Here is a 23,517-nt window from a genome sequence, read left to right as displayed (position 1 = left end):
CCAAGGAAGGTGGTTTGTGTCTTGGCTTTTGTTACTTTGGCATCGTTTTGAATGTAGCTTTTCATCTAGTGATTTTCCTGCTTGAGAGGATTAAAAAGAAAAAAAGCTGGAAAAACACGAAACACTAGATGAAATAAGACAGCACCTTTGTAGAAATGTCCCTTGGGTTGTGCTGTAGATGTCTCTAGTACTTGTGAAAGCAGATGGTTTATCAAAATATTAGTGTTTTTAAAATCCAACGACTTTTAAAACTGCTTGCTGCAACTCTGTCATGCCTGCCTAGAGGAACAGTTACTCACACTGATGAAATTAACAAAGTGAAACTTTGGCTGCTTGGCCTCTGGTTGCCCAGAAAACCTGGATTATTGCAAACTGAAGTGGACACTCAGAAATGACCAGCTGACTTCCCACCACTCCAGTAGCTGGTAAATCCATCTCAGTGGATTTAATTCAAACAGTGTAGTCGATAATTTGTTACAGGCTGTTAACAGTGGTAGCCTTTGAGCATACCTGCTTTTACAGGACTTAAGTAGGTGGACAGAGAGACCAGGAAAAGAAAGAAGAGGGGTCTGTTAGTTACGTCTTAAGGCATTGTCTCCTTTAACTAAACCTTTATGTTAAACTCTACATTTGGAATTTGGACTTTTCTGGTTGTGTGTGTGTATATATATGTAAACACACAAACACATATACATGTAGCCTTAGATATTATATTGTAGTCTTATCAATGTTACCCTCAAAAGCTCTGAGTAGTAGGATGAAAGTAACTAGTCTATATATTCACTTTCCATAAATACCACTAGAATGTTACAACTTCTTCTACAGTTTCAAACCTCAATTCCACTATTAGAATTTCACGATACTTGCCAGAACACTGAAGAGACTTCCCAAGGTTAGAAAGCTTTAAACACTAGTAGCAGAAAAGACTGTGTTAGTGCCTTAAGGAAGAAGAAAACCATGCTCTTGTATGTGTGCCTGAACTTTTGCTACAAAGTGTTATATGGACTTTCCTAATTATTGATAGCCCATTAATGATATTATGGCCATTGTGTTTCTCATGGGTTTCGTCCTTGACTGAATTGTATTGTGGAGCTAGAAAACTTAACTGGATGGTGAGAGCTCAGATGAGAGAAGCAGTTTAGGTAATAATGGTCAGACCTAAGTGGCAGCTTCTTTGCCTGGGAATGAATGTGAGAGTTGCTTCTCTGTAGCACCTGAAAGTACCAGATACCAGGGTTTGCTGATGAGAGGTACTTCTGTTTCTTTCTAGTTAAATCAGTTTGTTGCTAAAGAACATAATCTTCACTTTTGGATATTAGAGTGATGAATATTCAGTTAGAGAGGTGGTAGGCAGAGAATCATTCTCTGGGGGAACAAAAAAGAACTTTATTACCCAAGGTCGTTCTTTCCAAAACACATGCATGAAGAACAGGATGCAAAGTGTGTGTGCAAGTAGAAAAATAGCATCTATTACCTGATGGAATTCTCTCTGAACATGACAGTAGGTCATAAGGTGCATAGCTTTACATGTTGACTCTCAGCAGGGTTTATTGAAGCTATCGTTTGCTTAACAGTCCAGATTGTTACACGCAATAGGTTTATTTGGATTTATAAAACAAGTGGGAATATCTAGAAATTTTCATTGCCTTTGAAAAAATAAAATTTAGCTTTAACTTATTGTAGAAGGCTAACAGAGGAAATCCTTTTCCAAATAAAGGATTCATTTGCTTTCAGTAAAGCATATTATGTTTTTTCCCAAGAGTCTTGAGAATACGTGAACAGTCTGCTGTGAAAGCCAATGGACCATTAATGAGTGGGTTCAGAGAGCTACGGGGATCTTTCAGAAAACAGTATGCTTTCAACTTGCTTTCTTTGGTGCCAGAGAGTATTCTTAAAGCAGCGGTTTCACATCCTGTGTCTTGTGCTGGCTCTAGTGCTTGTCTGACTATTTATGAGGCTGATCCAGTGTGCAAAGTTGTCAACTTACTGTAGTGAAATAGCTGTATTTGAAGGAATGCTGGAGGAAGGTGGGCACGCCACAGCTAGTGGGTAGGTCCTGCCTGTCAGTTGGAGAGACCTGTCCTGTGCAGCCATCTGGAAATACTCTCTATGATAAAAGAATCATTTATTACGTGAAGTAGTGGTTCTGGTCGTTCTTGTCGGCAGCGAAACCAGGGGCTCTTGATGTTTGCAGCGATACGTCGTTGCTTGATATGGCTGCGATGGAAGTATTCTTTATGTCTCTCTGTAGCATCATTGATGTGGTATTGAATACATGTTTCTGTTAATTCTAGGTTTTCGGCCTGCATGAATGAATTCAAATCTCTCTTTTTGTAGATATGAAATTATTTTTTTTTCTTTGGAGTCACTTAAATTCTTAGGCTTTATGTATAGAAACTGTTCTAATACTGTAGGAACTATGGATATGGTCATATTGTGACTTCGTTGTAGAAAAACAGTCATATTTTAATGTTTGGTACCTTTTGGAACTTTTTGTAGAAATACATTAACTTTTGGAGATGTCGACCAAGAGCGAAGATAGGTGATTCAGACTTGAAATTGCATATTTTCAGTATTCTTATATCAGTACTTTAAGTTGGTATTTTTTTAACAAGGATCTCTGATGTGTATCTGTTACACTCTTGCAGGTTTGCTGAATGGTGGTTGATAGAGAAATAATTAACAAAAGAGAAAAGCCTAAATTTAAATCTTCTATAAAAATGGACATTTTATGTTCATTTTGTTAGTAGAAGTAAAAGTGCAATGGTATTGAAGGAGGAGTAAAGGGAAGATACCACGCATCTGTGAATAAGCAAATAAAATACTTGATTTTTATTTCTGTTTGGTTGTGTGTTTAAATGTTCTGGATACCGAATGGTATTAAATAAACGTCTGTTCTTTAGAGGGAGAGGCTCATGCTCGCTTCTTTGTCCACAAAACATATTGCAATCTTTAGTTGTAAGAAAATGTCAAAAATAGAGAATAAAGAAGGTGCAGGACCTATTGAAATATTACTGAAATTGAAATTATGAAATAAGAAATAGAAAATGTCTTCCCTCTTGTGACTGGACTGTAGACTGCTAAATGGATGGCCTTATTCAACTCAGGTAGCAAACTCACAAAATACTTATTTCTGTTTGTTATGATGGGGTTTTTTTCCCTTTCATCAAGAGTGCCAAGGAACATACATATTAGGTTCAAGAGTAGCAAATTATGTGTTTAAGTCATTGCTAGGCATTAGTAAATCTCTTCTGCTCAGCCTCCATTTAACTCGTTCAAAACTCAAATGGAATTTCTCCATTTCCAAGTCTCCACTTTCAGGAAGATTATCCTTAACAATCTATGTGCTGTCTTAGTGATAAGGTTTTGAGGCAAAGAGCACTTCTGCACGTAGTTTTACTGTGTCTATTTCCTAGACATCTTAAAGATATAATAAGATATGTTTTGTTTTTTTTATAACATTATCAGGCAGGTAACATTCTTGTTGCTTTTTCTGGTGCTCTCTCAGTCTTCATGTCTTGCATCAGCTGAAATCTCTCTTTCGTCCTTTTTCAGTTTATTCTGGCTTCGTTTTGCTACATGGCAAAGTTTCTAGAATTTAATTGTATAATTTGTCTTGTAAATTTGAGTTCTTTAAGCAGTAGTGTTTAAGCTTTATGTCCTTGTCAGCAGATATATGCAGAGTCTGTCGGTCTGAAGGAACTCCTGAGAAACCTCTCTATCATCCGTGTGTGTGTACTGGCAGTATTAAATTTATTCATCAGGAATGGTGAGTTCTGTGTTTGTGGGGTTTTTAATATTTTTTTTTAATAAAACACATTAACATGTTTCTGAAAACAATACTTTCTAAGTCTTCACGTTAACAAGTAAGAAAATCCAGTTTTAAGTGGAAATGTGGTAGAGGGGTTGATGTTTTCTACATGATGGTTCATTGCAGTTTACAAAGAATTTAGTAATTACATATGAAAATAAAGTACTGGTAACTGTTTGTGTTTAGGACGACAGTTGTGCTTATATGTCAGCTTTATAAAAACTAAGCAGAAAAATCAGTATGTTGGGGCTTTTTCTTCCCACTTACAGTTGTGAGTAAAAAGAACATCTAACCTCATAGCAAGAAATAAAAATGCCCTAGTACCTTTTGGTCATTTTGAGGTGTATGATCAACGAAATGCTAAAGTGAAAACCGTAATTCTGGTCTATAGCACACGCTCCTTTTGATGGTATTTTAATAGCCATTCTTTCACAAATACAACAGTTCTAAATCTTAGGTGTGTGCATATATGTGTGATATCTTGCAATATTTGTAAGGATTGGTGTCACTAGTGGGTATCCATGTCAGGATATATGCCTTTTCAATAACGTACTCAAAGAATGTACTTTATCAATAATGTACGTGATGTAATTGAAGAGTTGCTATTACTCATAGTCAGCTTACCTTTTTCACTTTTTGAAACTTACTTGGTGGCCTAAATGGACTTAATAATAAACATGCTAGTTTAAGTCCTGCTTGATAGTACCAATATCCTGATTAATGTTTGAAAACGGAGAGTTGGTGTGCTTTCCTTAATGGAGGGATAAGGTGGAGAAATGTAATAGCATGTATTAATATGATCATTTTTTATTGCAGCTTAGTTCAGTGGCTTAAACACAGCAGAAAAGAATACTGTGAATTATGTAAGCACAGATTTGCTTTCACACCAAGTAAGTATGTTTTACTGCTATTTTTTCAGAACTTTTCTTTTTTTTCTCTTGGTATGTATGAAGTGATGACTTTTTTTATTCAGCGTGATAGATCCAAACTTGTGTTTTAACTTCTATATTGTTTGAATTGTGGTTCTTATGCATATTATTGCAGACTGTGTGAATTGTTTAAATAATGGATAACTGGTTCTTTCACAATCTGATGTGAGCCATAAAAGAAGTATTATTCTGTACCTTTTCTGACTGCCTCAGACCCATTCTTTTGTTGCCAGCATTACAGTGTATGGCATGTTTTCAGCTTCATTGATAAATTTGAGTGTTTGGAAGTCTGAGTGTTAAGGTGAAACCACAGCAAAATTTGAATTTTAAAACCAGTTTTCAGTTACCTTTGAACTATCTACCTGCAACACTACCACGTCTTCTGTCAGTTTCGATTCAAATGGTTTTGACTGATAATGCAAATTATCATTATTCCACTTGCATTTCAGTCAAGATACAGTAACTACCCAGTATTACATCTCCTTCTATGTTAGATTCAACTAAAGAAGTTAGGCAACTTATGATGAAGAATGACTGTATCTTTATATAGTTCCCAGAGGATTCTTAATTACATTTTAACTGATAGTAGTAGAAATGAGTGAGGTCCTTTTGGTTTGGTGGCAGGCTAGGCTCATTATTTAGTATTGCCAACTTACTGATTGTTGAACAGGTAAAGGGTTCTTGTGCTACGTATTTTTCTCATTAAATTTATTTGTGCTGATTTATTCTTTACAACTGCTGAACTCTGTTCTTCATGGTGCAGATATCTAATTTAAATTGGTTTTAAACTGACAAGTATCTGCACTGTGGAAGCTGTCTTGAGTTGGGAAAGATTGAGGTTTGACTGGTTTTAGGTGTGTGATACAATAAAGTGTACTTTATTAGTTTTGTACATTGGTAGAGAAAACTGAGGCTAAGGAGCCAAACGGTTTAGTTCATGTATTTTCTGTTCCAAAAATCCCATAATCCACTTTCCTTCTATATGTTGAACCTCAGAATTTTCCATTTCTGCCAACGATTAATTAAACACATTAGACCGTTTTTTAAATGATCAGCAGTCAAATGTACAATATTAACTCTGTCTTACCACTGTGAGGAGAACAGCATATTTTATGTTGATCACAGCAATGTTTTCAGGTTATTCTTCTTAAATACTACAGAGACCTGTATAAGAAATGTAAGAGAGATGTCATCTGCTTGCAGGTTTTATTTGTTAAACGTTTTTATAAAGGCATTATATTGCTTCTGTTTGGAAGCTTTGCAAATTAAGAGTGATCTCCAGTTCTGGAGTTCCCTACAAGCAAATTAGCCACTTTCAAAGATGCATTCTGCTGCTAGGTCCTCTACAGAATTTGGTGTGCAAGACCAGAAAACTGTGTTTCAGTGATTTACTAGTTATTAAGAAGAAAGAAGACTTTCTAGTTTTGTATGAAAAAAAAAAAGACAAAAATGTATAGTGTTTTCCTTAGGATACAGAAAAAAGACGATGAGAGGTTGTAAATGAAATGCACTTTATATGTGTGTTGCTATTGATACTAGAAAGCTTATTCACTGCCCTTATCAACAGAGGTGTTCCTGCAGAAGTTTAATCCTTGACTGACATAGCTGTTACCAGCACAGCTTGTAATGTAGTTGCAGATTATGGACACGTGAGAAAACATAATTGAATTACTGTGGTTTAACAATTTGCCATTTCTCATAGGAGCCTTGAAATTGATAATAAGTGAACCTCTTTCTTGCCTGTGTAATAGAGTACTTCCTCCACATTCAGCCTCTAGCAAAGGTCTGCTCATCCTCCTGTCACACACTGGCCCCTCCCCAGACTGAGCACCCTCAGCTGATAATGTTTTCTTCTTGGCTTTTCACATTGCACACTGCTTTTTTTTTTTCTACCAGGCTGCACACAGTGGTAGCATATGTCAGATACCTAGCACAGATTCCTCCATCCCTCTCTATCCAGTGTCTCTTGTTTCATTGTTTCCCTTGCACCCAACACTCATGCAGTTATGGTTTCCTTAGCTTCTCTTATCCCTCTTTATTTGGAAGATAATTTGGATGTCCAGTCTGGAAGCTGGATCTGCTTGTGGGAGCTGGGAAAGAGTTACAGGTGCTGGAGAGAGAATAAGGCAGAGATGGGATTGATGTATACGCCAGTCATCCAAAATGAAGTTGGATCTGGCCTATAACCATGCCAGGTTTAAAGCACTTCCAGATAAGTTAATTCACCATGGAATGTGGTAGAATAAACATGTGTACATAATTAGTATCTGTGCTTCAATGGACAGGCACTAAGTTGAGAATAATAGTGCAGTAATACCAGCAACTTCTCTTTTAGTTTGGCTTGGTTTGCTTGTTAAGGCTGTTGCTGTCATTCTGTCAAAAATGCTCCTTTGCTAGTTTATCTTTTTATGTATGGAGTATTCATAAAATTTCCTAGTACATATATTCTTTAAGTCCTTTACTGTCTTCAAATTCTGTAACATCTTGTGACTCCTTTAGCATCTGAACTGCTAGGTTAGTTGCTGTTTGTAAGGAAGGAAGGAAAGAGTAGAAGGTTCAACTTGCATCTTGGCAGGAGTACAAAGGAACTGATTTTTCTTTTGAATAATAGCATCATTCTCTAAAAATGTTTAATCATGTAAGCAAATGACTCAATTTCCAAATGCACAATTTGAAGCTAAATTTTATGTGTTTTAAAATTCATTCCTTTTCTGCAGTTCTTCAAGTTATGAATTATTGCAACTATTAAAAAAAAGTAGGTTTGGACTTTTTTTTAATTATGTCAAGGTGCTTGTTCATTTTTAACTCGCACGTTTTCTTTCTGAGTCTTTAAAGAGCAACTACTCTATATTATTTTCCTCCCCACACATGCACTTTCCTTTGTCATGTTCTAGGATGCACTTTCCTTGATATCACACTAAACATCCATAAACACTGACCCCTGAAAGAAGGTGGGGCTGTATTTCCCATGAGAAGATAGTTTTCAAAACTCCTCTTTTCTGTAACATTAACATAAATATACAAATATGGAAGTAGACTAACCTGATCTTTGGCTGGAGATGGGGATGGGTTAATCCCTCTGCTTCCTAAGCAGCTGCATTGCTGGTATGTGGTTGATACGATGTCACAAGCTTAGCTAATACAATGATTGTAAAATGCAAGGAAGCCATGAGGGTAGGATGTTCTTCAGTTTATAAATTATTATAATCTGAAATAAGCTTTTGATTTGTGCATGCAAAGTTACTAATTGAAGGCTTGCACGTGCTTGGAACTCACTGTATTGTTGTAACCCTTGTTTTGTTACTGTTCTTCCTCTTTCTTCTTGTTTGCCACCTTTGTTCACGTGTGACAGTTAATATGAAAGTTTGTTGGATCAGGAACTATTTGTTCCTGTGAATCATTTGGATGATTTAGCTCCTAAGCTATCCTATAGCACACTGGGATTCTCCATGTTAAATACTTAAGGTTGGGGTTTTTTAATTAATCCATAAGCCTTGATATTGTTTTGATCATCCTAAAACCTTCTGAATGTGACTAGCATATTGAACTTAATGTGAAAGAGTTCATGGTTCATAGATTTTAAGGCAAAGAAAAATGAGTATCACTCTGATGCAATTGTAAAATATTAAATTATATATTCATATTTTTAAGTAACTTGTGCAAAAACCATCGTTTAGTAACTGCATGTTGTTTGTAGTAACAATTTATTAAGTTCCAAACTTTTGGATCTTTAATTTTGTACAAAATGATCTGTAAGAAGCCATGTAATTATACTAAAATGAGTGACCCATTTTGTTGGGCTCATCATTTGAAGTAATTAAGATTTTATTGAAGGTTATAATGGGCTAATTTTTTTACCTGTTCATTTTGACAGACTTTAACACAGTAGTCCATAGCTTCAGCATTTCTAGAAAATCTAGTTTGGAAAAACAAACTTCTGAAACAAAATACTACATGCTGGCACAGAATTCAACATGTCTGCTGCCAGCTCCAGGGTGTGAAGTAAACATGCAGTGCACGGAGTGTCACTTCATATGTTTTGTTAGACCCATGGCTTGCATGAGAAGGGGTGGCGTTTTTCTCCTTTCACCTTAGCAGTCTGGAGCAAAGTCTGTGTATGTCTCAAGAGTGTAAAACATAGAAACATAGAATGGTTTAGGTTGGAAGGGTCTTTTGCAGATCATCTAGTCCAACCTTAAATAATAACTCACAACCCCTGTTTTACCAAACCAGTGCTTTAACCCATGAGTTATAAAACACACGGTTTTTACTTAGGAATTATATAGTCAATTTCATGATCAGTGCACAAGGATGATTGAGGCGGCATATAAATGCCTTGCAAGTGTGACAGAAAAATCTATGGGTAAGAGGACTGTAAGTGTGGAGATTCTGTGAAGCAGACCAAAAGACAGTTTTACCTAATCAAAGAAAGATGTTTTGCTTTATTCCACACTAGGCATGTACCTGTTTAGGTTATGGGCAAATAAATAGGCTGACTTAGATGGGGAAAGAGTGAGAAATGAAATAGGATCCAGTTGCATTGTGACAGCTGTGGAGAAAAATAAGACTATTAAAAAAATTTGAGCCTTCATAATAAATAGCGGAAGGGTTTTTTTGATACAGCTTATGTTAGGAGGGTGTTGCTTTTCTAGTGTCTTTCTGCAGCTCTGCTTCCCTCAGTGAAAAGTAAGATGATGCACTATGGGAAGGGACTCGTGGAAGCATGAAATCTGTAGGTCTCTACAGATAAACTGGGAACATACATTTAGGATCTTTATTTTCTTCTGGGGGAAGATTTGAATTTTCAAAATGCTACTGGCCAGTAGCACGAAAACTATGGATAACTTTCTGTTGTATTTTATAGTAGTTCATAATGATTATATATCTGACTTCTCTGCAAATGTTTGCGTGCGTCAGAAAGCATCCATTTTTTACCTTGTGGCAGAACTAGCTATAAATGGGGGAGATAAACATATTTAAACCTGCACAACCTGTTCTCACTCGTTGGAAGTAAGCCCTTAGGAGACAGGGATAGTCTTGGACCATTGCTTCGGGACCAGTTACGCAGTGCTGATGATTCGTTGTGGAGGTGAGTTTGTACAGGGATTCTACTGCTGGTGTGGGACAAGAAAGAGGAGCAAGAGAATTTGGGTGTTGGGAAGAGCCTGGTGTTCTCTCTGTATTGGTCATTTTCTTTCTGTTGTGCAGCTGGCATTTATAACTACAGAGAGTGCCAGTGCTCCTGATGTTGCTGCTTCTTTTTTTCTTTTTTCTTCTTTAATACAAGCTACAAAAGTGAAGTCTGAAACTATCCAGGTTTGCTAATATTTATAATTTTCATTACATATTACATTATCATAACAGAACATACTGGTATTCATAAAGCCCCTGTTATTGCTCAGATACTGCTCTGATGAGAGCTCCTTTCTGTACTGCCCATGTCATGACTAAATATCTCTCCTACCTCCTTGCAAGGGAAATTGTGTGGGCAGTATAGTTTTCATTTGGATGAAGTTTTGGTACTTGGGAAAGAGAGGTTAAATTTAATGTGTGAGTTTGTTTTATTTCTTCATAAGTTTGGTGGGAATTCCAGCATTCAGGTTCAGCACATTGTCCCTATTGTGTTTGTCAAAGCACAGTTGTGTGATGTTGTGTGATGTTGTAAATAGCCTCTGAGGAAATGGGAATGATGAGAATACTTCCTGTAATAAACTTAAAGGTATCACTTCGGTAAGCTAGAGCATTGGGAGCTTTCTTTTTTCCACTTTCCTGTTCTGGATTTTTTTTGTCAGCTGAAATCTATTGACAAACTGTTTCCCTGAAGACTACTAATCATTATTGTCTTCTTTCTTCCTTATTTTTTCTAGGAGAAGGAAGATTTCTAAAGACAGCCTTGTGTTTTTCCTGCCTTATTTGTGTCAGTGTAATAGCAAATTTTTGTCCTGAGCTGTCTGCTTTGGAGAAGCAAAATTAGTATTTCTGTTCCTGAAAAAGTTAGGCTTACGGGGGGGATGTGGAACAAAAACCCACCCCCAGAAAACAACCAGCCAAACATGGCCTGGACAGCTCAAAGAAGTTGAACTAAAGCTATGAAAGCTCATTTATGCTAAGCCAAAGTCTGTTTGAATTTCATGCTGTAATAGAAAAAACTATTGCTCTAAGTGGCTGTTAGTAGAGTGATTTTTTTATTTGGAGGAACTGTGGTAAATAATGCAGGAAATTGGTTTCTCAAACTGATTTAGGAAATATTACAGGGATGAGAATTAAGGGATGGAGGAAGGACGAGGAGGACAAGCATGTGAAAGGGAATGAAGAGGATGTATACCTCGGTGGCAGGGGTCAAAGTCTCAGGCCTCACACTGGTAGTGGGGACTCAATAAAAGGGGGTGGAATGTGGAGAGAAAAATAGTGGTAGATGACAGACACAAGTGGGGGGATTAGCTATGAAAATCACTGGCAGCAAGCTTCAGTGCTGCAGTGTGCTTGCACACCAGGGGTTCCTGTCATGCTAGGAATTCTTGCATTTCACCTACCCAAATGTTGTAGGACATAGAAGGGCTTTATCTTATCATCATGGTATAAAGCTTCTAGTGGTAGAAGCTTTACATATTTTGAGGTGTGGCAAAGCAGAGGAAAAGCAGCAGTCTTCCCCTCCACCCCCAGGCCCCCAGCTCCTGAAATCATAAAAAAATCACCAAATTGTTAACATTTGGGTGATGTAGCTTGTCTTCTCTGAGTAGTAGCTACATTGTGCATTTATTTGAATGCTCACTTGTAATCCTAAAGCCTTTAGAAAAATGAGGTGTAGAGGTGCTAACGTTTATAACCACTTCAGCTTTACTGAGTTAGGATGGGCATCCTTTTTTACAATCCCCTGTGTGAGTGTTCAATAATCCATGAAAGATGTAATTTTTTTTTTTTAGAACTTTAAACCCTCCCAACTTCCCCCTAACAAATAAATGCTTAATGCATAGTTAATGTTTTCCTTGTAGCCTCTTTTGTAGTTCCAAAGTGTTGATCAAAATACGTTTTTTGAAAATGAAAAAAAAAGCCTCAGAGTATCTGCCGAGTTCAATTTTGTCCAAGTGATACCATAAATGTGTGTAAAAAAAAAAAAAAAAAAAAAAAAATATATATATATATACTCTAAGTAGGTATTCTTGTGGAACCCTTAACAAAGGTCTGCTTGTCTCCTCTGATAATTTTCCAGAATGTTTGTTCAGTGTGAGCTGAGGGATGGTTACTAAGTCTTCAACTGGCATTTTCTATGGTACTAACAAGTTGTATACTACATCTGTTTCTGTAATAAGAAAATTGTAAATTGTTGGGTTTTTTTTTTTACAAATTCCAGTTCCTTGCTAGTTACCTGACAACTAAGAACCTTTGAAATTTAAAACCAGTTGCAATTTGTCTTTGACTCCTGTTGTGTTGTTACTTTGTGTCAAACGTAATCCACATATTGTTGAAATGCACCAAATGCTCTACATTCTTCAGCTACTTCTGCATGTTGATGCTGCTTTTCTATGTTCTGGAGTTCTCTGTACAATACAGAAACTTAGGGAAATATCCCTGGAGAGAAGAGGTTTTTCCTCCTGTAGAGGCTTCCTGTCCGAGATTAGTAAAAGGATGATTAGGAATGTAGGTAAAAGTAGCAGGGATGTTCATTAGAGAAAAGGGGGGGTGCAGGTAGATTGCATGAAGCTGTGTTTCTTGGACTTTTAAGTCGAAGGATTGTCCATGAGAGGGAAGGAAAACTTTTGTCTAGTAGTCCTTATAAAAATTGAGTTCCCTTATGTAGTTAAAAGTATGTGATGTTTTAAAAAATTGTCCATTAATTAAATGTGTTAAAGTCTTCAGGCTTAGCTGTTTCCAACATAACTGTTAAACATCCAGGCAGCAATGTCTTTGTGCAACTCCTAACTGTAGTTTGTCTTCTGTATTCAAATCTGTTACTGATACTGTGCATTACCACTTCTTGGCATCCATATAACTGTGTAGAAGCTAACTAAATGTAATGAAATTGGTAGAGATGTTTTCTAATTGTTTGCAAAAGAAGAAGCCCTATCACTGTTTTTCTTGGCTTTTGAGTAGGGATGGGTTTAGGTAATATATTGGTGTTTAATTTAAAAAGTCAAGAAAATTTACTATTGTGAAAATGTCTATACAGGCTGAGATTTGCGTCGTGTTCTGTAATGGGAGTGACCTTAGAAGAAATCTTGCATGGTGTGAAATAGATATCTGTTGAAAGTAAAAGTCATTCTGTGTAAATTCCAATGTCTGAAGATACTTAATTAGTTCCCTTCAGTTTTCCTGTCTGTTGGCACTTTCATTTTCCTGATTTTTTTTTTTTTGTGCTGTTGGACAGCAAGTGGAATCTAAATTATCTAGCACAAACAAATTGACAGTATGCAAAATTGCTAATTACTCTTGTTCCTTGTGCTCTTTTCTTGAATTAGGTTTATAAGTAACAGACAGGGATATCTTTGAGGTAATGCTGAGTGGGAGGGCTACTGAATTTAGAATCTGCTTTTTCTTGCAGGCTTGAGCTTATTTTGAGATAATCAGAGTTTACAGTTGATAAAAGGTATTAAGAAAACTTCTCTAACTCAAAAACTGGCATGGAATTTATTAATTTTCCCATTCCATTCAGTACACAATGTAACAAATACGTGATGTGAAGGTTTTTTTGTTACTTGTTTGGGGTTATCTCTTGGGAATCTATAAAATATGCTTATTCTTCTAGTAAGCTTTTGTCAAATACAAACATTTTGTAGTTGGCAGGACTTTTACATAAATGCTTCTTTAAAGGAAGAATTATTTCATAAGTGCCTTTTCTACACAGTTTATTCCCCAGATATGCCTTCACGGCTTCCTATCCAAGACATCTTTGCTGGACTGGTTACGAGTATTGGCACAGCAATACGATACTGGTTTCATTATACACTTGTGGCCTTTGCATGGTTGGGAGTAGTACCTCTTACTGCATGTAAGTATTAATTTTTTGTACTGTAATACTCTTATAGGCAGGAAAATATGCCACTTCCTGCAACAGAGTTTTGTGAGACCATTGTTGGTTTATTTAAATAAAATAAATCATAAATTCAAATACATTTTCACTCAGAAGTTCTAGCTATTTGACTCTTAAGCCAGTAGTGCAATGCAGGAAGGTGTTAAGAGATAGGAGGAAATGCATAGAAGGGCTTTTAAACTTCATATTCCAATAAAATGCCTCTCTTCAATTACCGTCTTTAAAATCTACATGGAAGTTTTTATTTTATACTGTATACTAATATTAGATTAGGAGAATTGTCCTGGTTTTTCTAACCATCTGTAAATGAAAGTGCAGGGTTTGGGTTTTTTTTTAGTGTGAAAAGTGAAATTCCTTTATAGTCATACATAAATTGATTAGTGAAACTCCCCTACTATAAGTAGTAAAAGAATTTAATAGAAAAAGAAAGCACACATTTAAATTACTATAGTATCCAGTTTGGAATTTACTTTTAAAATACAAATGGAAAGAGAACTATTGATGTTTCAACAAGCTAAAAATAAAGAAGATGAAAAAAGGCAAAAGGGATATAGTGTTCAGTCAAGGAAATGATTGGAAGTGCATCTTTACAAACAGTAATATATCTCTTGAAGAAAAGAGCAGGGAGCCAGTAAATGCATCTCCCTAGGTAGTTTTGTCAGTATGTTCTATGCTTTTATTTGTGGCTGGTGCTGGCTTGGTTTGAGAATAGCACGATACTGGCATCAGCTATGAAAGAGTGATCCTGTTTCTGCAGCCTTTCCTTCATGTGCAAGAAAAAGAGCTTTTCTGGGCATAGAGTAAACAAGATTTACATTGAAAGTAAAAAATACTTCAAATTTCTTCCTTGGGTTTTTAGATGAATCATGGTTTTCTACCATTGTTTTTCGAAATGCAAATGTACACTTTTCTTACTAAAACTTCTAAAGGACAGCAAAATCATATTCAACAGATTAATTAAAGTAGTTATGTTCATAACTGTCTGAAAACCTGATGCTGGCTCTTCAGTAATACTAAAATGGTACCAGAAGTCACCACCTGCAACTTAGTTATATAGTTTTGGGGGTTTTTTACAAATGTCATTTTTGGTTTTTAATACTCATTTACTAAGCCAACATAACTGACTTACGATTTTGATTTACAAGTGACCACTCTTTTTTTTGTCTTAATTTCTGTTCCTAACATTGCACGTGTACCCCTTTTAATGGATTCCTTTAAAAATTAATGTACTGTGAAGCGTAACATATTTGCACAGGAAGATAGCCAAAATGATAGAGCCATTCAGTCTAACAAACCTTGAAAAATGTATTTACTTTTGAAATTTGTCAGGATCTGTCTCGTGGATGTGATTTTGTGGAGGTCTTGTCTTCTTACATGAAATGCCTTCAATGTAATCTTTAATTTTCTGTAATATTTAAATACTTTTTAATCTTTTGCCTTCCCTGTTTCTGTCATATGGCTCATATAATTATGTCTGGCTGCCTTCACAAGGAAGTATTCTTCTCATTATTTTATGTCTGGAAGAAAAAGATGCAGCTTAAAAAATTTGTCAACCATACCAAAGGAGATGTATGGTTGAACAAATCTGTCTTCTGGATTAACATGCTGGTCATGCAGTTATCCCATTGTGGGATGAGTTCTATGTTATTTTTTGGTAATTTCACTTCTTTACTGCATACCCATCTTATATGGTTGAGTAAAAGGAATTTATCTCTCTGTGCATACCCTCAGCCTAATCCCAGCAGGCTCTGATATGCTGTTGCTATTCTGTTAGCACAAAGCATATTTACATTAGTGGATGAAAAAAGCCAGTTATACAATTTGCTATGATCTGTTCAGAGAAGTAGGATTAATTGGGCTGATTTAAATCCAAGTGTTTTTATTCTCTGTGATAATTGTATTTAGCTGCATGGTTCCTAGAGTGAAATACCCAAGGTACCTATACAATACATGGGGTAAGAAAGAGGTGTACACACTGAGTAAAGTGAATGTGTACACTAAGGCAGTAGGAAATGCTAGAGCGTGAGCTGGGTTGTCTGAAGTGCCTCATTTATCTCAAATTTTAGAAATCACTGTTCACACACTGATATGGCACATGACTGTATTTTTCTGGAGTGATTCAGTTGCCATTTAAAAAAAAAAAAACAATATAGCTGAAGAGAATGATTGTATACGCATTTCATGTAGCTGTGTAGTGGTTAAAATTGTAGAGACGTGTAATAGAACTCCTTAAATTGGCATGAGTAAAGTATGAATGGAATTGTGTATATGAGCATCAAAAGAACAGCAGAAGAAGGGCTAAAAGGAGTATTTTCTGTTTGCCAAAGAGCACTGTATATGTGATTTCATTCAAATCAAGAGGGAAAACAAACAAACTAAAGATAAGGTGTCAAGAAGATGAAGAACAGGACTGGAGGAGTTATAAGATATACAGATAAGGAAAACAGGAGAACTGTGAATTTTGCCTCAGGCTCAAGAGGGATGAAACAAAACAATGAGGCAAAGATCCCAAATTGGCATCCACTCACGAAGAGTATGAAAGGCAAGTCTGGAATCAGTTCATAAATGCCAATCAAGAAGAATCCAAGAGATATGATGAGGATTTACTAGCTGGTGTCATTTGTCTTCAGTGTTGCCCACAAGTGATCCTGTGCAGACCACTTGGCCATACATGTCTTAGTGCTTGTATGAGACTGAGTAAGTGAAATCCGTGAGGAAAAATAGCTTGCTTAGAGATCAGTTTGCTTAGCAATTTTGTGTAATAAAATTCCCTTCCTATTCCATAAAATCTCAGAATGAGTTTTCTTACACTGGTTTCCTACCAGTGTAGCGTAACCAGGAGTTATAAGGCTTGTGTTCTTTGACCTTTTCAGCCTGGCAGAGTTCACAGTGGTATCTTGACCCTTTGAAGTTCCCCCACCATGTAGCTAGATAGCAGGCAGAGGCAAACTATTGAAACTCACTGGCAGCAGAGGATCAGTATCATCTTGCTAAATTTGATTCAGTGACTGTTCAACGTAAAATGTGTGAGTAGTACTGACTACAGTGAGACTGAACATTTTCATTAGATCAGCTACAGCCATGGTCTCTTTTGTGTTCTAACTTTCTCTAGACCTTTGAATTTTGTATTACTATTTTGTATTATTTTCTGCCCAATGTCAGAACTTCAGCAGGAGGAGTGGATTGCACTGGGGATGTAAGTTTTAACTTCCTCCAAGTGCTATATTATGTCTTATATAAAAGGTGAGCATAAACAGTAGACCCTTTGGGCATTTCTGGTGGATTGATTCATGAGCGATGTAGAAATATAAACTTTCTATAAGTTCCAAACAAGTTTAACCAAGAGGTAATAACTGAGCTATTTATTCTAGGTCACAGAAACCGTAGGGTGCCAGTGTACACTTGGGTATTTATGCCTGCCTAAAGAGTGGAATGAGAAACTTAAGAAATGCATTTCTGGCTATGGGTGCCTTAATTCATCCATCATCCTGTTCTGAGCATCTGTGTCATCCTCCTATAGATCTGAACCTAATTTTCTGAAGTAGAATATATACATTGAAAACCCACTTTTAAGATTATGTGACTGAAGAATCATGGTAAAAAGCTAACATTAACTAGCATCAAGTATGAAATGGTGAGACTCCTTGCTACAAGATATCATAATACCAAAAGTTTATAACAGGTTCAAAATATGATCGAACAAATTAATGGGGGAAAAAATCCATCCAGGATTAGTTAGCACTGAGATATTACAGCACAGGAACTGAGCTGCTTTGTCTGAAGCATGTGAGAATGTATTGAGGAAGTATTGCTGCAAGCATCTTTAACCTGTTTCCATATTCTTCCTTAGGTATCTGTCGGTGTGAACAGTGCTGGAGACAGGTCTAGATGAATCTTGGGTCTAACCTAGTATGGCAATTCTTACACTTTGAATGTGTACATTATCAAGAATGTTCAGCTAAAATAAATACAGCTTTGTTCCACGTGGTTGTATATGGTCTTGAGTTCTGTTAGTTCACTGAAAGTTGAGATTTTTTTTTTTCCTTGCCATAAATTTAGTTAGGACACCAGGTGAAAAAAGGGTACCTATGGTCCCTTCCAAGTGAGACTATAACCAAAATCAAATTTATACCACGCTTCTGTTTCTTCATGCAGGTCGTATCTACAAGTGCTTGTTTACTGGCTCTGTGAGCTCACTACTGACACTGCCATTAGATATTCTGTCAACGTAAGTACTTAAACAGTTTGATACAAATAACTTTTCTAGTCAGATTACCGTGAAAATGGTTGCTTTGGAACTTTCTTCCAGGTATGGTTGTTATCTTCCATCATCTTATGCAAGCAACTGCCCGTTACCCTTTGCATAACAAGATGTATGGCCAACAGTATTACAGTAGAAATCATTTCACTTTGAAGTTCTGTTATTCAGGACCTTTGGAGATGGAAAACTGACTTTACAAAATGGGCTCTGGTTAATGAAGATTTGTATTTGATGTCAAGAAAACTTATGCTGCAAAATTACACTTAATTTAAAAAGATAATTTCCTACAATTTAAATTGGATGCTGCATAGTAGAGTATTAATACATATTGCTAATAATATTAATGTCACATTCTTCTTGCTTTGTTACATTTTTATATTTTGAATTTCCATTTTTTTCCATTCTGAGTCTCTTATGTGATAGGGAATTTTTTTTATCAGATTGCCTTCTAGTTGTCACTTAGATTTTAATGCTTCAGTCGCTATGTGCTATTGAATATTGTCTGTCTTCATCTTTTTTAAATCAGTATTACTTAAAGAATCAGTAAATACCAACACAACAGAGTTTCAGGCTGGTTCTTACTTTTTTCATTATCTTGAACCTGAGGAACTGAAGCTCAGTTTGAGTAGAATCAGTTGCAAGTCAAGCAAATTTTGAATGAATGTCCTGTGTGGTTCAGCACAGTTGGGCTATTTGATTTGAGACATCAGGTCATTCTACATTTAACTAATTTTTATTAGTGGAGGGAGATGCTTGCTTGAGATTAGTAACAGTATTTTTCCTGTTATCTCCCAGTAAGTGTAGATTTTTTTTTTTTTTTTTGAGAAGAATCTGAAACAACTGAACCTAGAGCACCTCTTCTCGTGTCTTTTACAGTCTAGGGAGAAAATGAAGGACTCAAGTATGTGTCAGATTTTAATGGCATGTGAAGCTGTGCTTTGACATGTATTTCTTTGGCAGAGTCAATTTCAATGGCATCTTGTGTCATCTTTTCATTTTGGACTTCTTGTCCCCATGGTATTCACTGTGCTGTGCAGGCACAAGTGTTTGTGTGGCTGCATGGAGAGCCAGACTGATACTTCTTTGGGGGTGGCAGAGTACTGTGGTAGCATATTTCATACTTATTTTAAAGAACGTATTGTAGTTGGTTAGTTCCTGAGCAAATTCACTGTGGTCAAGGAGTAGTGCAAGGGTGGAAACAAGTGGGAGGGGGTACCTCGAATTAGGGATGAGGGTTGCTTTAAGCCAATTTAAGTACCTCTTGCATTGCATGACACCCTAGTTTCAGTTGGCTAACTGAACTTTGTTTTGCTGCTGCTTTACAGTTTTGTATGACTTGATAGATTAGGATTTTAAACTACAGAGGTATACTGGGATATAAACTACTGGGTAGTTTATATAAAATACCTGCGGTAAAAGACTACTTGAAATATAGAACAGTCGGAGGCAAACCCTGCGGTTCCATTCTTTTGGTTAGGGTAGCTCGGCAGATAAAATGTTTCAGTGGACTGTATATTATGCATCTAGCCATTTAAACAGACCTTTAACTCTACCAAATCATTTACTTAGCAACTGTTGTGTTTCCTTTGCTGTTCTTGAAGATTGTTTTTCCTGAACTACTCTTGAAGCTTTTCTTCATACTGAGTCAGATCCTGTTTTGCAGGAATGTTTATGTTTAAACAGTAGTAATTTCACAAACCAAACCAGAGGGAAATAAAACCTTTTCCAAATCAGTGTTTATCTTGGCGCTTAAAACCATTTGTACACAGGTACATACAGCCTTCCTAAAAGAAACCTTCTTTGAACAGGTTGTTTTTTTTTTTTTAAATTAAATAAAAATCACATCTAGATACTGTCTTCACCTAGACACATAAATAAATACAGCTTTTTGCACAAATACTAGTTTATTTGTTGACTTGGACTAGGAGGATCTGTTTGTGGTAGTTAACTATGACTGTTTAGTCTTATTAGCAAAATATATTTGTCAATAATGGTGTTTTTTTCTTTCTTTAACAGGGAGAACTTACTGGCTGACTGTTTGCAGGGCTGTTTTGTGGTAACATGCACTCTGTGTGCATTTATCAGCCTTGTTTGGTTACGTGAACAGATTGTCCATGGAGGAGCACCACAGTGGCTGGAACAAAATCAGCAACAGCCACTCAATGGTGTTGGTCAACAAAATGAGGTAAAACTTAACTGCTCACTAGTTCATGATAAATTTAGAAAATGTGTTTTTGTGAATAAATACATTATCAGAACCCAACAGTAATGTTGTTTTACTGCAGGGTATCTTTATTTGTATGTTAGCAGAAGTTGAACATGTGTTCCTGCGTAAACTCAGTGACACCACTGTTGCGTTGTGAAGTTCTGTAAAATGGAATGTTGATGGATTTGTTCTAGCATAATTTTTGTAAAGTAACTTTAACATTGTTTAGATTCTTATGTCTGTATCTTTACACATTTTAAAGATAATTGTGTGCATATAAAGCTGAATTGTCAGCCATAGTCAGTGAAGATGCAGCTTGCTTTTATTTTGTCTTTTTTTGTAAGTATTTCAGTAGTTCATGAGGTAACAATTCACTGGTCTCAAAGCAGTTGGAGGTTTTGTTGAAACCTCTGAAGTAGGAGCTTCTCTGCCCTCTCTCCACCCCCCAACACACACATGCACCCTTTTAGTGCTTATAGGAGCCTCTTGGGCAGGAGAAGAGATGATATAAGCAATACATGGATGGGGGGGCAATAATGAAAATTTTGTTTTCTTTTTGTAATAAATCTAAATTTTTTTAAAGACAGAGATAGAGATCCTCAGATGACTGACTTGCCTTGTCCTTGAATTAGCCTCTTTCTAATATAATGATAGTTTTCATAAGATCAAAAGAGTTCCCCTCTATTGAGCACTGGTGAGACCACATCTGGAGTGCTGTATCTAGCTCTAGGCTCCCCCAGTACAAAGGAGACATGGACATACTGGAGTGAGTGCAGTGAAGAGCCAACAAAAATGATTAAAGGACTGGAGTGTCTGACATACGATGAGAGGCTGAGAGAGCTGGAACTGTTCAGCCTGGAGATGAGAAGGCTCAGGGTGACCTTATCAGTGTGTGTAAATGCCTGAGGGGAGGATGTAAAGACGATAGAGCCAGAGTCATCTTGGTAGTATTGAGTGACAGGACAACAGGCAGTAGGCTCAAATTAAAATACAGGAAATTCCATTTAAACAGGGGGAAAAAAAAAACAAAAAAAAAACCCACAAAAACCAGATGTGTCTCTCTTTTTTTTTTTTTTTTTTTTTAACTGTAAGTGTGATCAACTACTAGAACAGGTTGCTCAGAGAGGCTGTGAAGTCTCAGTGTCTGGAGTTACTCAAAAGCCAACTGGAAACAGCACTGAGCAACCTGCTGTAGCTGACCCTGCTTTGAGTAGGTGGGTTGACTAGACGATCTCTAGAGGCCCTTTCCAACCTCAGCTACTCTGTGAAGAAGTCTGAATGTTTCTCTTCCTCTTTTAAAAGGTTTAGTGGTCCCAAATGTAATGCTTATCTAAGAAATACATTATTAACATTTTTTAATACTATTCTTTTTTTCTATATACGGGATAAAAGTACAGAGAGAGGTTGATCAATTTAACTGAATACTAAATCCTGTTTCTGCAGGCTCAGGCTGTTGTAAATGGAGGTGTTGAAAACGCTGTGCTCGATCAACCTGCTAACCCGGCTGCTGAGAATGTAGTTGTAGGTGAGAACCCTGAAATTCAAGAAGAACAAGTAGATGAAGAGGAGGAGGATAATGAAGATGAAGAAGATGCTGTCGTAGAAGATGCAGCAGATGCAAACAATGGAGCACAAGGTAACAGGTGACTCAAAACAGTAATGTTCTAGTTCTTTTTAAATATAAATGAAACCATTGAAAATAGAACTGTCATAATTCAAGGAAGCTGTGTAAATTCCCACTTCAGCTTATTTATCTTGTTTTTGCAAATTTCATACGTTTCTTTTGAGTGCTGAAGCATTTGCTTGCTGAAAAGCTATCAGCAGTTACGAATTGAATGTTATGCACTTAAGTTTTTTTTCATTTAAAACATAGTATGAGTGGTTACATCTTGTTTTGGGTGAGTCTAACAGCTGTAAAAATGGCCATTGTCTCCTCAGATGACATGAACTGGAATGCTTTGGAATGGGATCGAGCAGCAGAAGAGCTTACTTGGGAGCGAGTGAGTAAGAATCATTTTCTTGAATTGAATAATTCATACTCATACATGAAATAATTTGTAGTATTGCTGTGTTAAAATCCATTTGGGATAGATTTGGATACCATTGTTTAGTATGAAAACGATCAGTAAGAGGCTTTAGTGACCTAAAAAAGTCATTGTATTAAAACCCAAATGTTATTATGCTACTTGCTAACTATCAAAAAGGCATTTCTTTGATTTGAAATATAGTAGCAGCTTAAAACATGTTCTAGCCCAGACTTTTCTGAAGTCTTCAACTTTGTCAGGTTTAGAAATTAATTGCAGCTTGCATTGAGGATGCTAGGCCAGATTAGGAGCACATAGGTGTTGCATTATATATAGTTTAATGCTTAATTTTTGTATTCATGAAGGCATTAAACTAAAGAAAAGAGAGAACTGGACATTTTGGCTAATTTATTTACATATTTGCAAAAGACAAATGTATTTCTTAAAAAATGATGGAGCATTTTAATGTAACATTGCTTCTGATTTGTTTATGGATCACAAATTCCATAAAGAGAGCGTGAGATCCATGTACACTGTAATCATAGAGTAGTGTAGACACTCAAGAACTAGTTTTTTTGTAGCTGGTTCAGAAGTAGCCAACATATGAGTTGAAAGCTCACCACATGCAGCAAAATCTACCTGAAGGTAGATACAGCAGCTTCATGTGATTTACCAGCGTCACTAGTGCCTGTGGCAGACAGTTAGAAAGCTGGTCACTGTATTCCTAGGCTGTGATATAGTTGTTGCCTTGATTGCAGTGTAGTAGAAATACAGTTTTCATCACGAGGGACAGGTTTTGATCTTTGGTTTGTATCTAGTGAAAACTTCTTAGTTTGTTTTGAAAGGTATTTAGTGAAAAAGGGCATACATACATTCAGGTTTCTGAACCATTCTACTGTGTATCTCAAGACTAAAGTGTTATATTTCTGAACCCAATTTATGTGCTGGGAAATGTTGATGTACTCCTAATTGAATATATTTTTATGGCTCTCCATGAATATAGAAGTCAGTTTCAGCAAATTCTCATAACCATTTCCAATCTTATGTGCTGGCATAGGCTATAGACATCCAGTTGGCATTTAGTATCAAAAGTGGGGTAGGCTTTTCTGCTATTTCATCTTGTGAAAGTAGCATGCAAGCTTTCTGAATTTTCAAAAAAATTTGCATCTTGGTTTACTTTGTAAAATATGTGCAACTCTAACATCTTGGAACTTAGTGCAAAATTTTGGTACAAAATAGCCTTGAACCTGGTACTTTA

General features: G+C 36.4%; 1 protein-coding gene across 4 annotated transcripts in view; it reads left to right on the top strand.

Annotated features, from left to right (window-relative positions):
* Positions 1-23,517, top strand: part of MARCHF6 (membrane associated ring-CH-type finger 6) — a 54,564-nt gene that overhangs the window by 1,235 nt on the left and 29,812 nt on the right. For 2 of the 4 annotated variants that reach the window (XM_075494046.1, XM_075494043.1), the window contains exons 2-8: positions 3,673-3,769; positions 4,628-4,701; positions 13,583-13,726; positions 17,924-17,996; positions 20,046-20,214; positions 21,679-21,871; positions 22,174-22,235. In XM_075494046.1, the coding sequence (XP_075350161.1) occupies positions 3,673-3,769; positions 4,628-4,701; positions 13,583-13,726; positions 17,924-17,996; positions 20,046-20,214; positions 21,679-21,871; positions 22,174-22,235 (812 nt within the window). Of the gene's footprint in view, positions 1-3,669; positions 3,770-4,627; positions 4,702-13,582; positions 13,727-17,923; positions 17,997-20,045; positions 20,215-21,678; positions 21,872-22,173; positions 22,236-23,517 lie in introns of all 4 variants that reach the window. The other 2 variants (XM_075494042.1, XM_075494045.1) reach the window with 1 other exon arrangement.

Source organism: Mycteria americana, chromosome 2, assembly GCF_035582795.1.
Source record: "Mycteria americana isolate JAX WOST 10 ecotype Jacksonville Zoo and Gardens chromosome 2, USCA_MyAme_1.0, whole genome shotgun sequence".
In the NCBI taxonomy this organism is placed as follows: domain Eukaryota; kingdom Metazoa; phylum Chordata; class Aves; order Ciconiiformes; family Ciconiidae; genus Mycteria; species Mycteria americana.
The sequence above is the reverse complement of the archived record's forward strand: the minus strand, read 5'-3'. Positions and strand labels throughout refer to the sequence as shown.